Source organism: Hippocampus zosterae, chromosome 17, assembly GCF_025434085.1.
Source record: "Hippocampus zosterae strain Florida chromosome 17, ASM2543408v3, whole genome shotgun sequence".
Lineage (NCBI taxonomy): Eukaryota > Metazoa > Chordata > Actinopteri > Syngnathiformes > Syngnathidae > Hippocampus > Hippocampus zosterae.
Window position 1 is genome coordinate 8923389 of NC_067467.1, and position 22051 is coordinate 8945439.

The 22051-nt window shown below is 45.2% G+C and overlaps 3 protein-coding genes across 3 annotated transcripts; all 3 read right to left on the reverse strand.

The window, feature by feature from the left end:
• Positions 1–15: 15 nt before the first annotated feature.
• Positions 16–9757, reverse strand: nlk1 (nemo-like kinase, type 1). Its single transcript, XM_052048848.1, has 11 exons — positions 8251–9757; positions 6018–6147; positions 5891–5946; positions 5275–5381; positions 5102–5187; positions 4641–4850; positions 3892–3993; positions 3641–3727; positions 3379–3577; positions 3095–3188; positions 16–2940 (listed from the first exon to the last, which is right to left on the reverse strand). Exons 1-11 carry the CDS (start codon positions 8559–8561, stop codon positions 2892–2894), a joined length of 1431 nt encoding a protein of 476 aa, XP_051904808.1. The 5' UTR covers positions 8562–9757; the 3' UTR covers positions 16–2891.
• A 2039-nt stretch (positions 9758–11796) lies between these two features.
• LOC127589624 (myc-associated zinc finger protein) lies at positions 11797–16206 on the reverse strand. The gene is made up of 8 exons (XM_052048849.1): positions 15529–16206; positions 15179–15390; positions 13899–14049; positions 13416–13795; positions 12892–13169; positions 12705–12768; positions 12458–12629; positions 11797–12220 (listed from the first exon to the last, which is right to left on the reverse strand). Exons 2-8 carry the CDS (start codon positions 15209–15211, stop codon positions 11910–11912), a joined length of 1389 nt encoding a protein of 462 aa, XP_051904809.1. The 5' UTR covers positions 15212–15390; positions 15529–16206; the 3' UTR covers positions 11797–11909.
• A 616-nt stretch (positions 16207–16822) lies between these two features.
• On the reverse strand, positions 16823–21607 carry cdipt (CDP-diacylglycerol--inositol 3-phosphatidyltransferase (phosphatidylinositol synthase)). The gene is made up of 6 exons (XM_052048858.1): positions 21415–21607; positions 20181–20315; positions 19858–20011; positions 19699–19780; positions 19426–19507; positions 16823–18493 (listed from the first exon to the last, which is right to left on the reverse strand). Exons 1-6 carry the CDS (start codon positions 21455–21457, stop codon positions 18351–18353), a joined length of 639 nt encoding a protein of 212 aa, XP_051904818.1. The 5' UTR covers positions 21458–21607; the 3' UTR covers positions 16823–18350.
• Positions 21608–22051: the final 444 nt, after the last annotated feature.

The following is a 22051-nucleotide window of genomic DNA, read 5'->3' on the forward strand; positions in this document are numbered from 1 at the left end:
AAAAAGGCAAAGGTCTTCCAGTGTCATTTTTATTGATCATCACTCTCTACGCTAACTTCAAGTATTTGTCAAAACAAGAAAACAAGTCAGCTAAAACACTTTTTCAAACATGAGCGTCATACTGAATCAACACCAGTAAACAAACATGCCAACCGAGAGAGCCGAGCGGCATAGTCCGAAATGTTTCTCGGCGAGCCGCTTGGCCTTCCGTTGACAGAATAGCGCTAACCAGCTAAAAATACACTTCATAATTACTTCAAAAAGGTACGCGGCCAAGGACATGATTGGGGGGGGGGGGTTCATTAAAACGTGGCCACAATAGTCATACAACGTGAAAAAAATGCTCAATTGTGGCCGCAAAATGATTTTCGTGGACCGTTGCATAGTAAGCAAATCGAGCGCACCCCCTGTAAAACCTCAAATTGCAGTTTCTCGCAAAAGGTGCACTCCATTTGCTTACTGAGCCATCTGTGTTGTTCAATTAGTATGTGAAGACGTTTTTTGTTTTTTTGTGGCCACGAATTGGTCTAATATTTAGATATATACTATATTGTGGTCACTAATTGGTATATTATTACCAACATTTTGTATTTCATGGCCACAAATTATTTTGTATGAAAGTTTTTGACAGAAACTTAAGTTAACGAAAGAGACTGGTTACTGCAAACGATATCAGCAAATGTAGGAGCTTGCATTAAAAAAAACATTTTAATGACCTTTTAAACTGTGATTCATATTCAGCTCATTGTTTTATTGGTGAGAATCTCATTTATGGATTACAGAATCCATTTTTATTCTTTTTTGAATCAACATGTTCAATAAACTTTTAGTAACCTATTTCATGGCCATAATTAGGCATTTCATAGACACGTTGCAATTATATTGGCCACAATATTTTTTTTCCCCATGTCAAGTCTGGGGCTCTGTAAACAGTCATTTGGAACGGCAGACATCCTTTTATACACAATTGACTTTTTGGCTGGGCGGGGTGGGCGGAGTAAAAGTGATTTCAGTGGTTCGAATTGACCAAAGAGGGAAAAGAAAACATTTGTGATAGCCTTCAAGAACCTGTCAAAGTTCACGTGAGTATGCAGGTGTACAAGAAATAAAAGCGTACACGCAAACGCATCGCATTATAGTCGCACACTCGCCAAGTGGTGGTTGGGGGAAATTAGACAAAAGCAAACATGAAATCAGGAGGAGGGAAGATGAGAAGTTGACACTGGTTGGGGGCCTGTGCAGGCATTTCAACTTCCTGAGATCCAGAAGATTCCTGGCAAAAGTTCCTGCAGTGGCCAAGGAACAGTGGAAGCGGCAACTTCCTCAAACACGCCTCCGCCTCCGAGGAGGAGTCTCTTTGAATGCAAAAGACTTGATGAAATATTTGTTTCATCGTCTTTCTTAGCCACTCAAGTGCATACGGAGAAGCAGACAGAGGATTCCGGAATGTTGTGGCGCTTCCAACCTGCCTTGTGGCGCTTTCACGGCAGCGTGGTGAGATCACAACAGGAACAAGAGCCGCGCCGGCATTTATTTGCTTATATGCGGAAACTCCCTTGAGCACTGATTTCATGTCATTAATATCCTGCTTGAATCATTCCCTGCCATTGATGAGCGTCCTCATCAATTCCCTTTTGCAACCATCTGAAGCTGCCCTACTGTGAATTTAAAGTTTGGAAACAACTTTAGTGATATGTAACCGCCAGCAGATGGCAGGGACGCATCTTTTTAGATTTTAGATCAAACTAAATTTGTCAGTACAGTACAGTTAAACCTGGACTTAAGAGACTCTGGATTTTGAAGGCAAAATCCACATAATAGTGGTCAGCGTCTGTCATTGGCCGCTGTTTCCTTAGCCGCCGATTGCGCGAGCCATACCCTTTCATGGTTCCACTCCACAGTCTGCAGTGCATCACTGCCCGACTAATTTGGTGAGAAGAGGCAGGGCAGAAATCGAGTATTGGCGACACGCAGTTGGCGGAGGCTTGCTGTAAAGTACATCTTCAATCTCGTTTTTTTCCCTTTTTTTTGCAAATGAGTACCTCAGTACACATTTCGTGACCACAGACGTAGAATTTCATGGCCACAAATTTGTATTTGATGCACACTTTATACCCATTTCATGAGCACTAGTTGGTATATTTTTGCGCATGTCACACACGGTTTGGGGCCAGAAAAGAGAACATTGTGGGCAAAATGCCTTCAATAACAAAGCGTAAGGTTGTACTAGTAGGCCCAAAGTGGCACTAGTGGAAAAAACAGTAGTAGTAAGACAGTTGTTCTTTCCTAGTGAGGAGAGGGCTTACTACCGGTAGTTGGAAATGCTCAAGCGGCTTTCCATACTCACAGGACATATCGAGAAATCAAACACCAGCGCTGAGACGAGTGGGCCAGAAGAAAGGCGCTGTAGTGGCGGGTGTGGGCGGGGCCTCAAGTTCAGGCGCCCATTCTTATGCAATAACTTAAAAACTCACACATACACGCACACACTCACATTCACTCATTGCGTGAACAAACATTGCACTTTCTGTCCTAAAAACAAAACACGCAAAAGGAATGACGGTGGAAAGATTTCCCAGCATTCTCTGCTGCCGAGCGTAAGGAGTGTGTGGACACCAGGAAGGGGTGCTATACGACACTCTGCTACATGGAGCGTGTAGAATGCTAAAGCCAACCAAAAATCAACATTTCTACTCACTAAACCTTTTTTCTTTTCAGCAGCAGAAGCTTTTTTTTTCCTTTCTGTCCTCAGCACCTGTGATGCCGCCACATTGGGCGGAGCCTGTCGCCGCCACTCTCTTTTGTTCACGTGCGGGAAAAGTGGACATCAAGGTTGGTTGAGGCGGCGAGGAGAAAAAGGAGGAGAAAGCGTTAGAGGAAGGAACGGTTGCTCATCTCTCCTCCTTGCGGGACACCTTGGACGAGTGCCAGGCGGTGGACCTGAGGACCACAAAGCTGCAGGTTAGAAGGACGGCTAACCGCTAGTTAGTGACAGCTAACAACTACCAATGACTGCTAGTGAAAAATAAAGCTAACAATGCAACCGACCACTGAATGCAGCTAATGACGGCAAGTGACTGCTAACTGCACTGACCTGATGAAGGTCTTGAACGCGGCGCTCTGCGGGTTGATGCACAGCGGGACTCGCTTGCCTTGCTGGTGCTCCGTGATGAAGCGATGGATCAACTCTGAGAAGAAGAACAAGAACCAAAACCTCTCAGAAAATCCTCTCTCATTTTCCCGGACTTTTTCCCTCCAAAAAGTAGGAGGATTTTCTGAGCATGTTAAATCCATGAAAAAAATGAAATACATGACGCATAAGACAGCCACATGTGACCAACGAGGTCAATTAAGGGAGTGTTTTGTGGAGAGTCGTACCTTTGCCCTGCCACACGGACAGCAGGCTGTTCTCGGAGCTGTGGCTGAAGGGCCGTTCGGCGGCCGGCTCAAAGTCTCGGGTGTAGACGCGGCCGCTGGGCACCGAGTAGCAGCACTGGCACATGCACGTGTGGTAGCGCAGGCGGCCTTCATCCAGGTACGGGTGCGATAGCGCATCACCGCCAGAGATGCGCTTGGCCTGTCAGAACACTGTTGTCAACGGCGGCCGAATTCGCGCGCGACGGATAGCTCGTCGACTCACCGGGTCGAAAACCAGCATGCGACACAGCAGGTGCACCGCCTCATGGGTGGCGCCATCCGATAGCATGTACAACACCGACAATGACGGCTGAAAATGCAAATGTACACGGACAAACGCATACACATAAGCACACACACACACACAGTTATCAGCTACTTGCAGAGGGCATTTGCGGAAGGGGAGGCAGCCGACATTGTTGGAGCTTGTCGGTCGGTTAGCTGGCAATAAGGCAAAGGTAAAAGGTGACGTACGGGTTTGTGTGGCCCACGCAGGATGTGAGCCCGGGCGCCCTCGCAGGCCAATGCCAGGGCAGACAGCGGCGGCGTTCCCAGCAGGTCCGTGATCAGGTCCAGCTGGAGAGCCGCGTACCAAGTGCACGTTAGGAAACCAATGGAAGCTTACAAAAGAGGATTTCAAGCCTGGAACGGGACTTCAAACGGGGCTTTTGGGACGGACTTCAAATGATGGTTTTAAGCCTCAATTGGTGTTTCAAATTTAGGTTAGGATTCAAGATCATAAGCTTTCGAAATATATAGAGTAGAACCTAGGTTTTGGTATGCCACAGGTTTTTTGAAGCATTAAAGAGGAGGGTGTAACAACTGGGCACGATAAAGAAACCTCAGTACAAAGCGCCAGTCCAGACGGTGACTCTCAGGTCTGACTATATGAACACCCCTCCTTCATCAGACTTCTCTCCATGACACATGCACACTTTTACATGACAATGAGGCACTCTAGAGTGAAACTCCCTTGCTCACTTGGGTATGTAGGGACAGCAAGCAAGCTAACTATGTGTCACAATTGCCTCAGATAACCCTGATGCGAAAAAAATAGCTCACGCTCTTATGGAGTGGAGGGGTGGGGGGGACTTGTGCCGCACGCCCTAACGCATCATCAGGCGGCAATAAAGCTTGGACCTCAACTAACAATTATTTTAATAATTAATTTGTCCATTATTTTGGGAGCATCTTGATATCAATGGCGATTTGAGGGCGGTCACCTGCTGGATGGGACTCTGCGCCTGGAAAAGGATGCGGCGGCCCAGCAGCTCAGCAAAGATGCAGCCCACCGACCACACGTCGATGGCCGAGCCGTAATGGCGGCAGCCCATCAAGACCTCGGGTGCTCTGTAGTACTGCGTCACCACCTCCTGAGTCATGTGACGCGACGGGTCTGGCTCCTCAACGCGCGCCAGACCAAAATCGCAAATCTGATCAGTACAAAGTAAAAGGCAATTATAAGTTAAGTTAGTTTTTGAAGGGGGATATATAACTTGCAGAGGCATGCTGTCTTTCAACATACATGAAAACAACTTAAATGTCGCAGCACCTCTTCTCTCTGAATGCTGCCCCCACCCCCAAAAATAAATACCCCAACATAAAGCAACAGCCGGCTCTCACGAAATGATTGCTTCATTCTAGAATTTAAGAAGAAGCAAGTGCATGAACTGGACGGACGGACCTTGAGCAGGCAGTTGCTGTTGACCAGAAGGTTCCCAGGTTTGATGTCGCGGTGCAGAATGCCAGCAGAATGGAGATACTTGAGGCCTGCACAGAGCAGTCGAACGTCGTCAGCAAGAGGCCACAACAAAACAGAGGACGGGGAAGGGGAGGAAGAGGCTCGCGGATGCTCACCTCGTAGGATCTGGTAGAGGAAGACCTTGATGTGGTCGCTGGTGAGTGGCTGAGGGGACACAATGACCTTGTGAAGGTCGCTTTGCATCAGCTCCGTGATGACATAGCTGCGCTTCCCGTCAAGGCCTCACAAGTCGACTTCAGAATCACAAGGGGTAATAAGTCAAAATTACTGAAATTTGAAGTACAATTGGAGAAGTAGTACTAAGTTGTTTTGTTCCAAAAATGTCAATTAAAATGCTTAATGGGAATTTTTGTTTGGAAGGTTAAATTAGTGATTTCATTCACCATTTTACATTAAAATTCTTAGAAATGAAAAATAAATTTAAAAAAAATACAATAAATTGGTGGGTTTCACATATTTGTAATGAAACGTTAAGTAATGGGAGTTAAAACCCTCTCAGGCTCAAAATAAGTTCTTGTTACAGGTAAAGCTACCTGGTTGTTACAAATCTGCATCACCTGCTCTGAGAGGGTTATTAATACTGTATCAACAATATTGATTTGTTTTCTTTGTTCTTTGGCATACTAAAATGTGACCCAGTAAAGCAAGCTAACATAAAAAAGTTGTGCGCCGACAATGCGATGCAAAATCGAGCGGCATGAACAAGGATACATCTCCTCGAAACAGTCGATCTGCGGCGGCTGTAAGATGTCTAACGCCGACAGCACCTGAAACACGACGACGGTCAGTGACATCACCGTTGACATCATCATTACAAAAACGAGGCCGGTGCATTTACGTTGTCATGTTTGAAAAAGCACAGCATACGCAGCTCCCGGAAGACACGCTTGCACGACACCAGGTTCTGGAAGACGTTGGGCATCTTCTTCAGCGCCACCTTGCGGCCGTCTCGAGGGTCCGTCACCGACCTGCCACACCACACAGTTGTGGTGAAAGCACTTAGTTCATCTGTTGCCAAGCAGGGGTGGCCAGAAATAACAATTATCCTTTGTGCTCATGTGTCTTGTGGCCCCACCCACCACGATTTCAGGGTAGCTATGCTCCGAAATTGAAGTATTATCCAGTTCCTAAATTGATCGACTTGGATTTCTTGAGTTCAAACAAAAAAGAAAATATTACTGGTGACAGATATTGCAACCTTGACTTTATAAAAATACAGTAAAAGCATCCAACTTGTAATGGGGCAATGGCAAGCTCAGACATGTTTTTTTTTCTGGGTCTGGGGGGGGAATAGAGTTCTCTGATCTGGCTTAGAGATGGGACGTAACTCTGAAGACCGTGACAACCGAGTAAGACAGACTCCTCGGAACAACGCATCAAAGGCCTGGATCAAACATTTGTTATCACGTGCTGATGACGTATGAGGCTTCATGCACGCCAACATGACGCCGGAAATTGCGTAAATGATTTCAATATTTGCCATTGTGCAAAGCTTTGATGACAATTTTGGTCTGAGGTGTGTTATGGGAATTTTTTTTTAACAAGGCCTTACACCACAGGTGTCAAACTCAAGGCCCAGGGGCCAGATCTGGCCCGCCACATCATTTTATGTGGCCCGCGAAAGCAGCTCAAACATGTCAACATGATCCTTTCTAAAAACCCCACCCCATCCCATCCTCCTCAAGAGACTCACTACCATAGGCATCACCAACACCCCTCTACGTTGGTTCCACTCATATCTCACTGGCCGCTCTCAGTTCATTCAACTTGATTCTTTTATTTCACAATCCCTCCCAGTCTCTTCTGGTGTTCCCCAGGGTTCTGTCCTAGGTCCGCTCCTTTTCATTGTCCATCTCCTTCCGCTCAGAAACATTTTCCGCAAATTTGGCTGACACTTCCACTTCTTTGCGGATGACACCCAGCTCTATCTCTCCAGCAAACCCGACGCTTCTCTCCCACCCTCATCCCTCTCTCACTGTCTCTCAGAAATCAAATATTGGTTCACCCATAATTTCCTCAAGCTAAACAGCAATAAAACAGAACTCCTTCTCGTCTGTAACAAATCCAATCTAAACAAAGCCGACAGTTTCTAATGCCACTATATCTCCTTCCCCCCAGGTGAAGAGTCTGGGTGTCATCCTTGACAGTTCACTATCCTTTCACTCCGCATCAATAACATTACCCGGTCCGCTCATTTCCACCTTCGCAATATAAACCGCCTGCGTCCCTCACTCACTCCTCACACCACTGCTATCCTTGTTCACAGTCTCGTCACTTCTCGTATTGACTACTGTAACTCACTCCTCTTCGGTGTCCATCAAAAATTCCTCCATAAACTTCAACTTGTTCAGAATTCAGCACCCCGGATCATCACGAGAACCCCCTCCTTCCATCATATCACCCCCATCCTCCGACAGCTCCACTGGCTTCCTGTCAAACTTAGAATCAACTTCAAATTACTTCTCTATACATTCAAAGCCATCCATAACCTTGCTCCCCCCCTATCTGTCAGATCTTCAAATCTCCATTCCCTCTCGCTCACTCAGGTCCTCATCCTCCCTCCACCTTTTTCTACCCTCTGCCCGTCTCAGTACAATGGGGTGCAGAGCCTTCAGTCGCTCTGCCCCCAAACTCTGGAACTCACTTCCTCCCAACATTCGTAATATTGAGTCTTTCCATATTCAAAACCCACCTATTCAGACTTGCCTACCCGCCTTAAATATTTCTTTATTATTTTATCTGTGTTTTACTATTGCTCTTGGTTATATAGTGTCCTTGAGTGTTATGAAAGGCGCTTGCAAATGTGATGTATTATTATCATGTGTAACAAATAAGTGATATATTCTAAGCATTTTCTTGTTACCAAACCCCTCATGATAGTAACTTCGATAGTAGTTGAATCAACAGTTATTCTTGACTTCTACATGGTTTCAGTCATAACGGCCCTCCAAGGGAAACATTAACCAAAATGTGGCCCGCGCAATATACGAGTTTGAATTCCCTGCCTTACACACAAACAATGTTGATGAAAATGGACTCAATCATGTCTGGCTGACACTGCGCCTCCTTACCAGACCACACCAAAAGCTCCATATCCAATGGGCCGATCGGGCTCCATCTCAGCTGGGCTGGGCACCTCACTGGCCGGGTTGCTGTACGGCTGCGGCACAGCGGCTCCCCCGCCTGCACTGCCTCCAAGGGCATTTGGGTGCCGGGGGGTCCCGGCAGGAGCGGCGGGAGGTCCGCTGACGCACGGAGTGGCGCTGAGGGCAGCCGAGGGGGCCCCGCAAGACGAATTGACGTAGAAGTACTTGTGGGCCAAGTCGGGACCAGAGAACAGGTCACTGCAAAGTGTTTGGCGTCCTGCACCGTGGAAAGCCATTCTTGGAGCTGCCCCTCCACTTCCTCCTGCACCTCCTGCTGGCTGGCTAGACGAAGAGGGGTCACTGTTGCAAGCTGCACATGACCCACCACCTCCGCCAAGGTGCCACGGCTTACATTTAATCGCGCAAATTTATTTAAAAAATGGTGTGTTTTTTTTTTAAATGAACACTTTGATTAATGCAACTAAATGCTAACCACTAGCACTAAAGTCAGTGTCATAATTAGGAGAAACTAATATTTTAAATGGGTATAAAATATAAATATGTATCAATGTAAATCAAAAGGACATAGTTGATGTTATTTTGGGAGACAACGATTATTTTTAAAATGCTTAAAATTTGGGGGTAGCTGTGTTGATAAGGAAATAACACTGCTTAAGAAATCACATTTAGCTGAGTGTCTATGAGCTAAAAAGAAATGTAAAAAATATGACTTAACACTTAGCCGTGTTGCTAAGGAGTTCAGATTGAGCCGAGTTACTCATTATGCAAAAGAAAGATGCGAAACTATGAGCTAACACCGTCTGATTGAGATAACAGTTAGCCGTATTGCTAGAAGCTAAAAATATGCTCGGTTACTGAGCTAACAAAAAATACATACCAAAAATAACTATTAGTTAACTGCTAACTTTTAGTTAGCAGTTAGTCGGGTTCCTAACAAGCTAACTGCAAGCTGGGTTATTTTGGGGTAACAAAAAAAAATCAAAACAAAAACAACGCTCTGAGTTAGCAGTTAGCCGTGTTGCTAAGCGGCGATGACCCACATCTCTCAGCGACATTGACCTACATAAAAACAACACCAATTAAAAAACACGCCAACCGCACACAAGTTGTTGTCAACTCCACGGGTATACGAAGGACCGCTCACGGTAGACGCGACACCACACGTCAAGGGCTGAATGGGGGCGAAGAGCGAAAAGACGAGTTCTTTAACAGCGATGATGATGATGATAGCCCAGAGAGAAGCTAGCCACTGCTAGCTTCTCTAAGCTAGCCAACCTCGGCATCTAAAGGCCTCAAAATGGTCGGACAAATTGTCCCCCTCAAAAAAAAAAAGCTCCGTCAAGTGAAGGAAATAAATGGAAGCGTTGGCAGTGGCAGCAGCTGCGTTAGCCTGCTGCTGCAGCCCGCTTCAAGCTGGCGAGGCCGGCGACTGGGACGAAGCGGAGCAGGAATGGGAGGGGGGGCAGTCAGGTGCACTTGGGCGAGCGTGATGCTAACGGTAGCTTAGCGACATGAACGACTCACAAAGTTATATTTAGGGCATTTATTACACTCGACGATCATCAGCACTATGCACGAACACGGGAAAGGATTACAGTTCTCGATGGAAGGACATCCGAGCCACCTGGGGTTCTATTTCAAATTAGACGTTACATTTTTGGGGGATGCTCAATTTTTTGAGTTGTTGAATCTTCTGGACATTTTTTTACAGCGACCTTTACGAGATTTTATTTACTTTACATATATTGTTTTTGTTTTTATTAATTTTTTGGGGAATATTTTTACATTTTGTACAGTATTTCTGAGATGGTGCAATTTATCCTGAAGGCTATACATATTTTGCTGATGCATTTTTTTAAATTGAATGTTTGGAGATTTTTCATATGTGAATATACAGCACAGGGATGGGCAACTTGTATGTGGAGGGCAGCCGCAGTTAACCAGATGTATGAAAAAATGACATTGAAATATGGACAAAATACGTGCTCTGAATGTTTCCTTTTTTATAATACATTTCTCACTGCATGTATATAAGAGCCACTATTAAAAAAACAAAGGGTTCGAAGCAAACACAAAATAACAACATACTATCTTTTTTTTTTTCAGCGGAAAGGGCTCTCAGCCTCTCACAAATCAAGGGCAGCAGAACAGCAAACTAACTCATTTTGTGCATTTTTTCCCCACACAAATATCAACTCACTCAAAATGTTATTGTTCCGGTGCTATGTTTGCCCTGCGTATCATTCCAGACTGAACAAGAATATTAGGCCTACTTAAGTTGCGACATAGTAGAGGTAAGAAACGTAGGTTCCTCAGGAGCCATATTCTGCCTGTTTTAGATCAGCTCTACTTCAACACACCCGATTCAAACGATCAGCTCATCACCAAGCGCTGTAGAAGCTTGGGACAATCATAATCAATTGAATCAGGTGTGTTGGAGTTCCCTACCCCTGCAATTGATTAGACCTGGCGTGAGTGCAACCAACACATGTCTGCCATCTACTGGTGAATGGTAATTTTACAATTTGAAACTGCAGTCGACCCATGCCAGTTGCCCATCCCTGATATAGACGGTAAGTAAATTCAGTGTGAGAAATTCCAATTGAAAGTAGGATGGCACAGATGTACTTCCATATTTTTGCACCACTGCGGAGAGCTACAAAATACACGTCAAATTCATCATTGAGCACAATCAACGTTGATATAAAAAAAGTGCAGGCACGCACGCAAAACACACACACACACTGACGTCACTGAAGAATCCCAGTGCCGTCACACTGACACATGAGAATTCATGGAATGTTTTTTGGATAAAAACAGAAATGTATACAAAGTCCGAAGAGTCATTTTAACTCTCTTCCTGGCCTCAGTTTTCTTTGCTGCACGTTGACAGCAAATGCCGTCATGTAATGATGTCATCAACAGCCCCCATCCCACTTGGACAAGTGCGATGAAGCCATTACGTCTGTGGATGTGTTGGGAAATACTGCTAACACTATTCAACACAACTGGCTGACTTATATAGTGAGTTGGACACTTGGTTAGAATGTGCGGTAAGTACGTACACCTTACCAAGAAAGCGCAGGTATTACACAAATTCATCTTGAAATCCTTTGTAGAGAATAGGGAGTCGGGAATCATGCAGTTTTTGCATTCACTTGTATGTTTAGGACTTTCCAAATCAGGTAAGCTGACCAAACTACTTTTATATAGTGGGTTTGAAGTGAGTCGAGTAGCTTCATGTAGTGCTTTGACGCCCCCTTGCTAAGGAACTATGTTGAGGTGAGTTGAGCAGCCTGATGTAGTGCCTTGGCACTTTACTGTTGACTCAAATATCTAAAAAATCTTTATGTCGTTATCAGGGAGTGGAGAATGCTGAAAGATTAACACCCACGTTTGGAATCAGTGGCCATTTTAGGAACTATCTAGGTCCACTATACAAAAATCCTTATGTTGTGATTATGGCATATGGTATGAGTAAAATTGATTCCTGACACAGTCGCAGCAATCTCGGCCTCATGGCACTCAGACTTCAAATTCCCCGCCATTTGTAATGATGTCATTATTGGGACATCATCATGATGTCATCAAGGGTTCCTTCCTCACACGCCACCCCGCATGTGCTAGCTGTGCGTCTGTGCGCTGATGCTGGAGCAGTCAGTCACAAGCAGCCCCACGCCGCCGGCGCCGCCCCCGCCGGCGGGCGGAGCTTCGCTCACCGGACCGGTGGGGTCGGTCTCGACCTGGTTGGCGTGCGTGCCCATGTGGCCCTGCAGCTGAGTGGTGGTCTTACACTGCACGCCACACAGCTGGCACAGGAGCACCCCGCCGGGCCCCGCGCCGCCAAAACCGCCGCGGGCGCCGCCGCTTTCTTTCCACTCCTGGCCGTGGTGCTTTTGCGCGTGGACCCGCAAGTACGTCAGCGTGGTGAAGCCTGAAAAGCGTAAACGGCACGTCATCAGGGCGCCCCTACTGAAATGCCGACGTCATTTCTACAACAACTCTCCGTCCTGGGTGAGATTGATTATAGCGGACTGTTTTTTTCCAAAGTTTAACTTGTTCTGTAACCAACCTTTATTTGTATGTTAAATCAAGCACCTCCATTATAATGAATTCAAATGCCATGACTCTATTGGAAAAAAATAAGTATCTGTATCTGTGTGGGTCTTACTGCGATTGCAGAGGTGGCAGGCGTGGTGCTGCGATTGGTTGTGGACCCGCATGTGGTCCGTGATGTACGCTGCCGACAAGAGCTTCCCGCAGATGTGACACGGCACCTTTTCCTCATGGCGAATTAGATGCGCTCGTAAGCGGTCCCGCGTGGCAAACGCAGACGTGCACGTCTGCAGGCAAACACATGGTGATGAGAGAAGAAGGTGTTGGAGAAGGGGAGGCACTGGCGGGGATGGATTTGTTACCGTGCACTTGAAGGGTCTCTCAGTGGAGTGCACTTGGCGTACGTGACTGTTGAGGTGGTCCGGCCTAGAACAAATCAAACAACACTGCAATTGGGTGAGGAGTCGAGCCAGGAGAACCCCTGTGGCCCATTTTAGCCATTCAGAAGCCTTTTGATGTGATCCAAAGCATGCGTGCGTGCGGCCGTACCGCGAGAAAGCCTTGGCGCAGTGCGGGCAGATGTAGGGCTTCTCCACACCGCCCTGGTGCGAGCGCACGTGGTAGCTCATACGGTCTTTCCTCTTGAAGCGCTGCTGGCAGATTGGACACGAGTACGGCTTCTCGTCCGAGTGCGACAGCCGGTGGCGGTTCAGGTGGTAGACGTCGCGAAAGGCCTTGCCGCATGCCTCGCACGCGTGGTTCTTGCGCACCTGGTTGGCGGCAACGCTGGGATTGACGGGCGCGGCTGCGGCCGCCGGACTGGGATTCTGTACAACGAAGGGGAGCGCATCTCTCCAATTAAAGATGATTCCACAAGTATATCGTTACGTTGGGTGCGATACGATTCAAAGGGAGTTCGATTGGTGGGAGGGCTTCATTTCTTAAGTGTTGCTTCGGCCCTTTTATTTTTTCATTTTGCCATTCGTAAATCAGCCTTCTTGAATTGTTTGAAATAATTTCAGTCTACTTTCGACTAAATTGGAACCAATGGTGGGCGGGTCCAAGTTCCTCACCTGCTCCACGGCGGCGTCGGCGGCACCCACCACCACCAGTGCCGCTGTTGGGACGGGCTGTGTAGGCGGCTGCATCGCCATAGCGACGGTCACCGGGGCGACGGACACCGTCACCTGTTGGCCGGGCCGGGGGTCCGGGGCGTCAGGAGTGGCGGGCTCCGACGGCAGAGTGAGCTGGAGGAGGGACAGAGGTATACTCTGCTTGGGGAGCGCCTTGGCGATGCCGCCGGCCTCGTCCTTGTCGCGGGCGGCGCGGTCTTTCATCTTGATGCCCGTGTGCACCGACTGGTGGCGCCGCAGGTTGTAGCTGTTCTTGAACTCCTTGTTGCATGTGGAGCAGATGTGGGCGGGGCGCGGTGCTTTGGGCGGAGGCACTTTCACTGGGGGGAAAGAGAGATATTTAGACACAGGCACTTCCGTAGGGGGAGGGCAAAAAATGTATACATTCCCCAAATACATCGTAGCTCATGATTGGGCCCTCACCGGGTAGCGGCTCCTCACTGAGAGCGGCGGTGTCCACGGTGGAAGGCGGGGCCACCAGGTGCTCGGCCAATGGACTTTGGGCCGAGCCGCTCAGCTCGGGCAGGAGCTCCGCCTGCAGGGGCGCCTCCTGCTGGCCCGGAGTCGACGGCGTCTGTCGACAAATGGACGCAAAGAAAAGACAGATAGAGAGTAGAAGTGTAACAATTAATCACCAACTAATCGATCTTCAACAGTCGTAGACAATTATTTTGAGAATTAATTAATCATTCAGAGAACTTAATTAAAAAAACGTGAAAGCCAAGTGATTCTCTTTGCTTTTTTTTTAACAAGACAAACACCAACATCGGATTTTAATATGGAACGCAATTATCAAAAATGTTAACTGTATGTTAAAAATCACACAAGGAACTCAATCATCTTCAATTTATATTTGTGCATTTTCTGGACTGTCAACTTCAAATAAGGTCCTTTTTTAAAATTAAGGAATGGAAAATGGTTGAAAATAGATTTTTTTAATCACTTCATAGATTAATCCACAAAATAATTGACAATTAAAAGATGCAGCCCTAATAGATTGACAGAAGGAGAAACAGATGGATTGGTCACTGGCCCTAGGCAAGTATGGGTTCTTTTAAATGTCAAATCTTTTCAAACAATTGGCCTTATTATTTTTTCAAGTATCAAAAAAAAAGATCAACATCGTTACATAGCTAGTAACTTTGATTTTGAAGACACAAAAAGCAAATGCACCGGAACGAATTGCTTTATTTTGCCGAATGAATAAATCAAACTTCCCCCATTTTAACATGAAACTTTTTTTTTGCAGATGTAGCGGCAATACATGTCCACAAATGTCACATTGCACTAGTAGTGTCATAAAATAAGTCATGTAAGTAGTGATACATATTAGCGTCATTGTAGTGAGCTCGACACGAAAAACATTTTGTCGTGTTTCTAACGACAAAATGTTTGCATTGATTTGTGTCCCAAACGAAGTGACTTGCAGGGTCCGTATGTGATACTAAGATCAATAATATGCTGTCATAACTCAATGAAAACATTGATTTTCATGTACTTAGCTCTCCATCATGATAAATACGCGTTATGTTGTGCACCAAATGCAAATGAAAGGGTTACTCTGCACCCTCCTACCCGCTTCCTGACACCTGGATGCAGAAGGCAGATGGTTCACATCCTGACCCCGGTGTGACCTCTTTTCTATCACACACCCCTCCTCACCGTAACCCAAGTGTAAGTGAAACAAAGCACTTGTCTCTCACCTGAAAGAGGAAATTGCTCCACGAAGTGTCCATGCTGCAGTCAGCAAGCTGCAGGCCGCCCGGAGGCTCCCTCGGCCGGGGAACAAACCAATAAACGCTCGCTTGCTGCTCAGTCACTCAAAAACGGGAAATTGTCAAAACAACTGCGCACCGCTGGACGGCGATTGCCGAAATTGCAGTTCCTCTTCCTTGTGGACTATTTTCCCGCAACCCTGGTGAAATTAGATCCGCCAAAATGCCAGGCTCTCATTCCTGCTCCAATTGTGCCTTTTATGTAGTTTGTCTGGTGTCATAAAGTTCTGCATGCAAAGTATCGATGAAGTGAAGAAGAGGAGGATGAAGATGCTCACAAATAATGGAAACGCTGGCAAACATTTATTAGCGATAGCTGCAGGAGAGGCCTTCTCGCGGGATGCAAGCCTGGGCCTTGCGTAGCGCTCCTCCCCGACTAGGATCCTGCCGGTCGGCCGCGGTTCCTGGCTTCGCCTCGGTGTTTGAATGGCCGGGATGTCATCTTTCTCTTTTTTCCCCCCTCACCCTCCCTCTCGGCCTCCCTCCCTCGCCGTCTTTCTTCCTTTCCTTTTTTTTCAAATCCCGTCTTGTCCCGCTGCGTCGTTTGTGCTTTAAAGGGAAAGTGTTGGCTCACGGTTGTCTTGTCGTCTCCCGACGAATAAAAGCCGACATTCGGCAGAGGCAAACCGGCGACACCGCCCCCACCTCCCTCTAGCCGCCGCAGTTTTGCGTCTGTTGACGAACGAACAACGCCGGAGCGCCCCTTCAGCCGATGCAATTCGCAAATGGTCGAACGATTCCGACGGTGGGCGCAAGTCGACAACAGCTGAAACGTGCAAAACTGCACTCACGCCAAAGTCGCTCCGCAAAATCTTATATTTCCCTTTCGGGTGCTTGTCAAGCAGCCTATCTGCATGTCTTTCAATGGGTAAACATTTAGCAATGATGACTTCACTTCGGACTCCCGCAAACACGACGTAATGCGCTGTCATGGTGGCAAATGTACCCTAAAAAATATATATATACATACACACAGGACCAGTATGCTGAATTCTTAACATTGAGGACAAATAGTAAACTAGAGCATGGCCCATAAACTGGATATCAAGGATTTCGATTAAAAAAAAAATCTCAAACGTTTTTCTCATAGATGGCTCCTTCCTTTTAGGGTTACAATTAACAGTTTGCTTGATCATCGATTAACCTGACATTTTTTTTTCCGCTTATCATTGAAGTGCAGAAAATGCACAAATTGAGTTATTGGTTTGGTTCCTGAGGCAGAAAATCGGTAAAAATACTGACCATTGTTTCCCAAAGTAAAAGCAAATGTTTGCATGTTTTACATTTGTCTCATTTTGAAAAAGCAAAACGACAATCAGTCTGCTTTCATGGAGGATGACAGAAATCAGGCAACATTTACAATTGGGAGGCTGAAATGTTATCAGGTCTCTAAACAATTAATTCATGATCAAAATTAATTTAATAATGGATTACTTAGTGTTTAATTGTAGCACCCCAAATTCAGTTCCATTAAAAAAAATGGATACAACAGATTTTCTTGAGCTGCGGTTGTTTAGCAGGATTAGATTTAAATTACACCATGTGATCAAAACATCATCCACACAGATCAGATTGAAGCTTATTTACTTTTATTTTTGAAGTGCTATAAATCCACCCAGCGGCAGCAGCAAAAAAAAAAAAAGCATAAATACAAGTTGTCCGAAATAACACGCGTTCGCTAATAATACATTCTACACGTTGCTCGTAGTTCATCATCACCCGTCCTACACGAATAATAGCAGCACAAGTGGGAAAAACACACACAAACGAAAATGATATTGGTGCCACAAAAACCTCCACAACAAAAATCTGTTTTAATCTATACCTCATCGTTTTGCAGCAACTTTCGACCAATAACAAAATGATCGTCTTTCACATGATCAGACCCAAGCAAGCAAGCAAGCGATCGCAGAGCACACATGTTCAATTGAAGTTGAGAAGCGATGAGTTCAGCTAATTTCAAAAGTTGAATTTGGAATGAGAAAAAAAAAACGTAAAAACACCTGCAATGTCCGCAGCCCCAGGGGGAAAAAAAAACATGACAATCTGGCCATAGCAGAAATAGAATGGAAATGCAAATCAATCTCCCCCAGCACCCCCAGCACCCCTCCCAAAAAAAAAACTTGTAATAGCATCCTAAACCCTTTGACTTAATAAAAAAAATACAGTAATGATGTAGTTAAAAGGGCGGCACAGTGGTCGACTGGTTAACACGTCGGCTTCACAGTACAGAGTTCGATTCTGGCTCTGGCTTTCCTGTGTGGAGGTTGTATGTTTTCTCCGTGCTTCTGTGGGTTTTCTCCGACATTCCAAAAATTTACTGTACATGGCAGGCTAATGGAACATTAAATTGTCCCGAGGTGTGCGCGGATGGTTATTCATCTATGTATGCCCTGCGATTGGCTGGTAACCAGTTCAGGGTGTACCCCACCTGCTGCACGAGACAGCTCGGATCAGCACGCCCGCGACCCTTGTAACAATAAGCAGAATAAAAAATGGATGGATGAATGTAGTTAAAAAGACTGTAAAGAATTAAACAATTTTTGCCACATTTATATTTTGTTTTTTTCTTTCGTTTCCAGTCACACAACAACTACTTTGGAGAGTTTAGTTTGGTCAGGAGACTTTCTCATCAAATCAGTTGAAGATGCTGGGCAACACTGGTGCCCGCATAGAACTGGAAATCAAAAGCCAATCTTGCCACCTTTTTATCAATTAATTTCTTGCAGTCAAGAAAAGAAAAAAGACAAGGGTTTCCAAATCGAGAGTTACTTCTCATCCACCCTGGAATGTGTGTGCCCAAATCAAAATGAAATGGAGGGTAAATAATTGCTTGTACTGCAATTTAGCGCTCAGGCGCGCTCCATTTGCTTACCCACATGTCCAAGTGTCAAAGGAATTCAATTGCGCTTTGCTCTTCAGTCCAACATATTTTGTGGCTAATGCGAGCTTCAGATAAAAGAGGTGCCTCCACTCCCCCACCAAAAAAACAAAACGCCAGCAAGAAATGTCGATTGTGTCCAAACGATCCAAATGACAATCTGATTCATGAGGTTAAATGCCTGCTGAATCACAAAAGACGGCGACGCGACGGACACTCTCACTGCGACTTCGTGGTGGCGGCGCGCTGGGCGACGTCCATGGCGGCCATGTTCTGAGAGGCCGTCACAAGGTGCACCACACTGATGCAGGACTTCAGCACACACACCACGCCGCTCGCCACAAGGGCACAGTACACCAATGCTGAAACACACACCAACAACACACATGCTCTGGTTATAACATATGCACGCGTAACTAAATAGAGCAACACACTAATAGGCCAACAAACACTGGCAAAACACTCAAATATGTACAAACTAGGGCTGCACAATATATATACTGTATATGTATTTTTTTATGGCTTTAATGGTGACGATAAGCTAAGAATACATTGAGCCACCTTATTTTGCTGCAGGAATTAAAAAAAAAATCTTTCAGCAGATAATGTAATGCAATTTCTTCAGGTCACGACAAGACAAAGAAAATGAAATAAATTGACAACTGGACTGATGCCGTTTCTTCTGTATGGTTGTACAGCTATACCAAAATCAATACGCAGCCCCACCATTATCAATACGGCATCCTGATGAAGATTGCGTTTGTGGAATAGAAGTGAAGCAAAATTTTTTTTCATCTCAGGGGGTGGCCATTTTGTGTTACACTTGCTGTCGACTGAAAGTCAGCTATTTTCTGAGATTGGTCATGGGACGTTTGCAAGATGAGCCGTGATTGGTCACTACCTGAGTCCACAACAACTGATTTATCACTTTCATTTGACAGCAAGTAGCAAAATGGGCCTCCCACTGAGATGGATCAAAATGGGTGGATTTTGCTGCTTCATTCCTATTCCACAAAAGCAATATTTAGCGGAATACTGTGTTTAGACAAGTGGAGTCATATAGAACATATTATTGTTATTTAAATTAATAAAAATAATAATGATGATGAGTTGACTTCCATTTTGTCAATATCCAAGCACTTTTGTTTTTATTTGATTTTGTTAACAAAAATGTATTTTTCTATTTTACTTTTAGTCATATCCTTAATTTTGGTTAACTATGACAAACTTGGCACGCATAAGGCACACTGGCAACCACATGCACAAAAACATACACGGTGCGTGTGAAAGTTACCACTGGGTTGTTGTAGGTGATGCACGATGTAGAGCAGGCAGAAAAAGAGCTCGTTGCCCATGCACATCAAGAACAAAACCACCTGCAAACGGGCACACAACACCTGTCAGCGCTCCAAGCAAGCACGCTTTAACTCTTTGGGGAAGGAGAAAACAGTGCCGAAGAATGAGGACAGAGTATTCATTTCAAAAATAGATTTTTTTTTTAAAAACACAAGTGGTGGTAGAGGACACGCAAGAGGCGTGTCAAATGTGATGAAGTTGTACATGTGACCTTGTTTGTGTAGTAGACACGCAGCAGCGGGTTTCCGGACAGGTCGATGCTCTTGTGACTGGCTGAGCCCTTAACCGTCGAGCTGCACACACGCACGCATATAGTTAGCAATTGCGGCAGGCGGGCAGCGGCGAGGCCATTCAACAGGAACTGCACCACCTGTGCAGGTGCAGCCAGTGGCTGGCGATGTCCAAGCACATGCTGAGCTGGAAGAGGAAGGTGTAGGACGGGTAGAGCAGTGCCAGGTTGACCAGCAGGCACATTGTGGCGCAGCGATCCGTCAGCATGTCCAACATGGCGCCGAACTGCGTGGCTGACAACCACACACACAAACACATCACCATCATCGTATCATCATTGACCTTGTCATCAATATGACTTAGGTCATCATCGGCGTCATTGTCACTATCATCGTATTCATTTTCACCATTACCATATTCATCTTTGAGGTTTAATTGTTATTACTAGTGGGGAACACGTACACTGGTTGAGCGCGCGTGCGGCGTGGCCGTCAAAGGCGTCCAGGAGGCTGCTGAGCATGTAGCACAAACAGGCGGGGTATGGGCAACACGGCATTAGGAGGAAGGACACCAGTGCCAGCACAATGCGGGCGTAGCCTGCACGCAAGCACACAACACATTTGTCAACATGTTGAAAATGGACAACCATTGACGACAAACCATATTCACCTGTTTGTGGGAACTCTCAGTGGGTGAGGACAAGACACACTGGGTGTTAAGTGGGGATTACTTTTCATTCACTCTGTACAACAACCTAATGCATTCTCCAACAACAAATGACACCAGACAGTAATAACTAGAGTAGAAATGAACCATTATTTTAATAATCAATTAATTGGGTGGGGAAGGGGGGGGGGTCAGTTAATGGGTGAATCAGAGTGAAAAAAATGGCTTCATTTCCATTCTTTCATTCAAATGCCGGACATTATTTCAAACATAAACATTCTTATGATTTAATTTCTGGTTTGATCTGTAACATTTGTCAGAAAATGGAAAATAAAATTTTGATAACTGTTTTCAATGTAAAAACACGTTTGCTTTTGATTCACCACAAACACAATCCGCTTGCTTTCATGGACATCAACAGAAATCGGAGATTCGGAGTTGAGAAGCTGAAATCAGGGGATTTGTTTAAACGTGGTCTCTAAACAATCAATTACAAAAATTGTTGTTCATCAACATGATAATCGATTCCCCTTTTAATCCTAATGACAAATACAAACGACAGGTACAGTATACCATTTTGTCTGCAAGCAGATACAAAAAAGGCGACTTTTTGTTGTTGTCGTTATCTACGTTCTATTAGTACGTGATTGACATTCATAAATGACATCTTTCGCTGACATAAATAATTTCAATGCGAAGAGAACATTTAACGTAAATTCCTCGAAAAGAAGTCATTCGACATATCTTTAAAACATTATTACTGTATTATTATTTTTACAAAATCCCTTGGTAATGACGTACTGTAGTCGTTTGGTTTTTAATTTATTTAATATTAAGGCCCCGACCGGGTTAGGAGCGTAACATGGGGCCGAGGCCTGGATCAGCGTGAAGGCCTCTTGGGAAGCTACCGCTCATGAGTGAGACAAAAATGTGACATTTGTAAAATTTCGTAATATTTGTTTGACACCGAGTAGCAATTGGCAGCAGTTAGCTAAGCAGGTACCTGCCTATGACCCCGTCACAAACTCACCGATCAGATTAGGGACGAAGAGGAAAATGTTTTCTTGTGCCATCTTTCCGTTTATAGGTCGTCGAGTAAAAGTTTGGGTTTTTTTGGTGTCTAAATCATAGAAATGAGCTCTGAGTACTTCCTCGAGTCGAAGCTTGCCGTCAAGCTCGCGCCAACCCTTCAAACAAGTCAACCATTTCCGCTATGTTTGTGTTTCACTATAATAATTAGAACCTAACGAGTCAGACACTCGACAAACTACTCCTTTCCCGGGCTGATAATATCAACAAATTAAACAGACACGCGCTTAGTAAGAAGGCAGATTTATTTGCAAATAGATTCGAATGAGGAAATTAATAGTTTAATTTTTTGGATGCTCCTATTTCCGGTATCGCGCTTCTCTGAGCATGACTATTGTTGCTGTGACGTCACCTCATCGACTCCCCTTTAAACTCCAGCGCTATTTTTAGTTTCGACGTCACCAGTTTGAACCGGACAAGAAACATCGACGTTGACTACAAAAAAAAATCGACCTTGACTACAATTCATCCATTATCAGTACCGCTTATCCATAAATAATTTATTCGTTAAATTATTTAAAATTGACGGACTCATATTGCTCTCACATCCAAACAAAGTTATATTCACGCTTCAGCGT

What these genes read in the sequence shown, in the direction of transcription:
- nlk1 (XM_052048848.1), bottom strand. Translation starts at nt 8,561, where the DNA reads ATGGCTTTCCACGGTGCAGGACGCCAAACACTTTGCAGTGACCTGTTC. An exon ending in GCTTTTTCAAACATGACAAC is followed by an intron (nt 5,947 to 6,017) that starts GTAAATGCACCG and finishes GTCGTGTTTCAG; the next exon opens with GTGCTGTCGGCGTTAGACAT. An exon ending in ATCGACTGTTTCGAGGAGAT is followed by an intron (nt 5,382 to 5,890) that starts GTATCCTTGTTC and finishes CGGGAAGCGCAG; the next exon opens with CTATGTCATCACGGAGCTGA.
- LOC127589624 (XM_052048849.1), bottom strand. Translation starts at nt 15,211, where the DNA reads ATGGACACTTCGTGGAGCAATTTCCTCTTTCAG. An exon ending in CAGTGAGGAGCCGCTACCCG is followed by an intron (nt 13,796 to 13,898) that starts GTGAGGGCCCAA and finishes CTTTCCCCCCAG; the next exon opens with TGAAAGTGCCTCCGCCCAAA. An exon ending in TGCGCCAAGGCTTTCTCGCG is followed by an intron (nt 12,769 to 12,891) that starts GTACGGCCGCAC and finishes GATTTGTTCTAG; the next exon opens with GCCGGACCACCTCAACAGTC.
- cdipt (XM_052048858.1), bottom strand. Translation starts at nt 21,457, where the DNA reads ATGGCACAAGAAAACATTTTCCTCTTCGTCCCTAATCTGATCG. An exon ending in CGCACGCGCGCTCAACCAGT is followed by an intron (nt 20,012 to 20,180) that starts GTACGTGTTCCC and finishes TGTGGTTGTCAG; the next exon opens with CCACGCAGTTCGGCGCCATG. An exon ending in GTGTCTACTACACAAACAAG is followed by an intron (nt 19,508 to 19,698) that starts GTCACATGTACA and finishes GCCCGTTTGCAG; the next exon opens with GTGGTTTTGTTCTTGATGTG.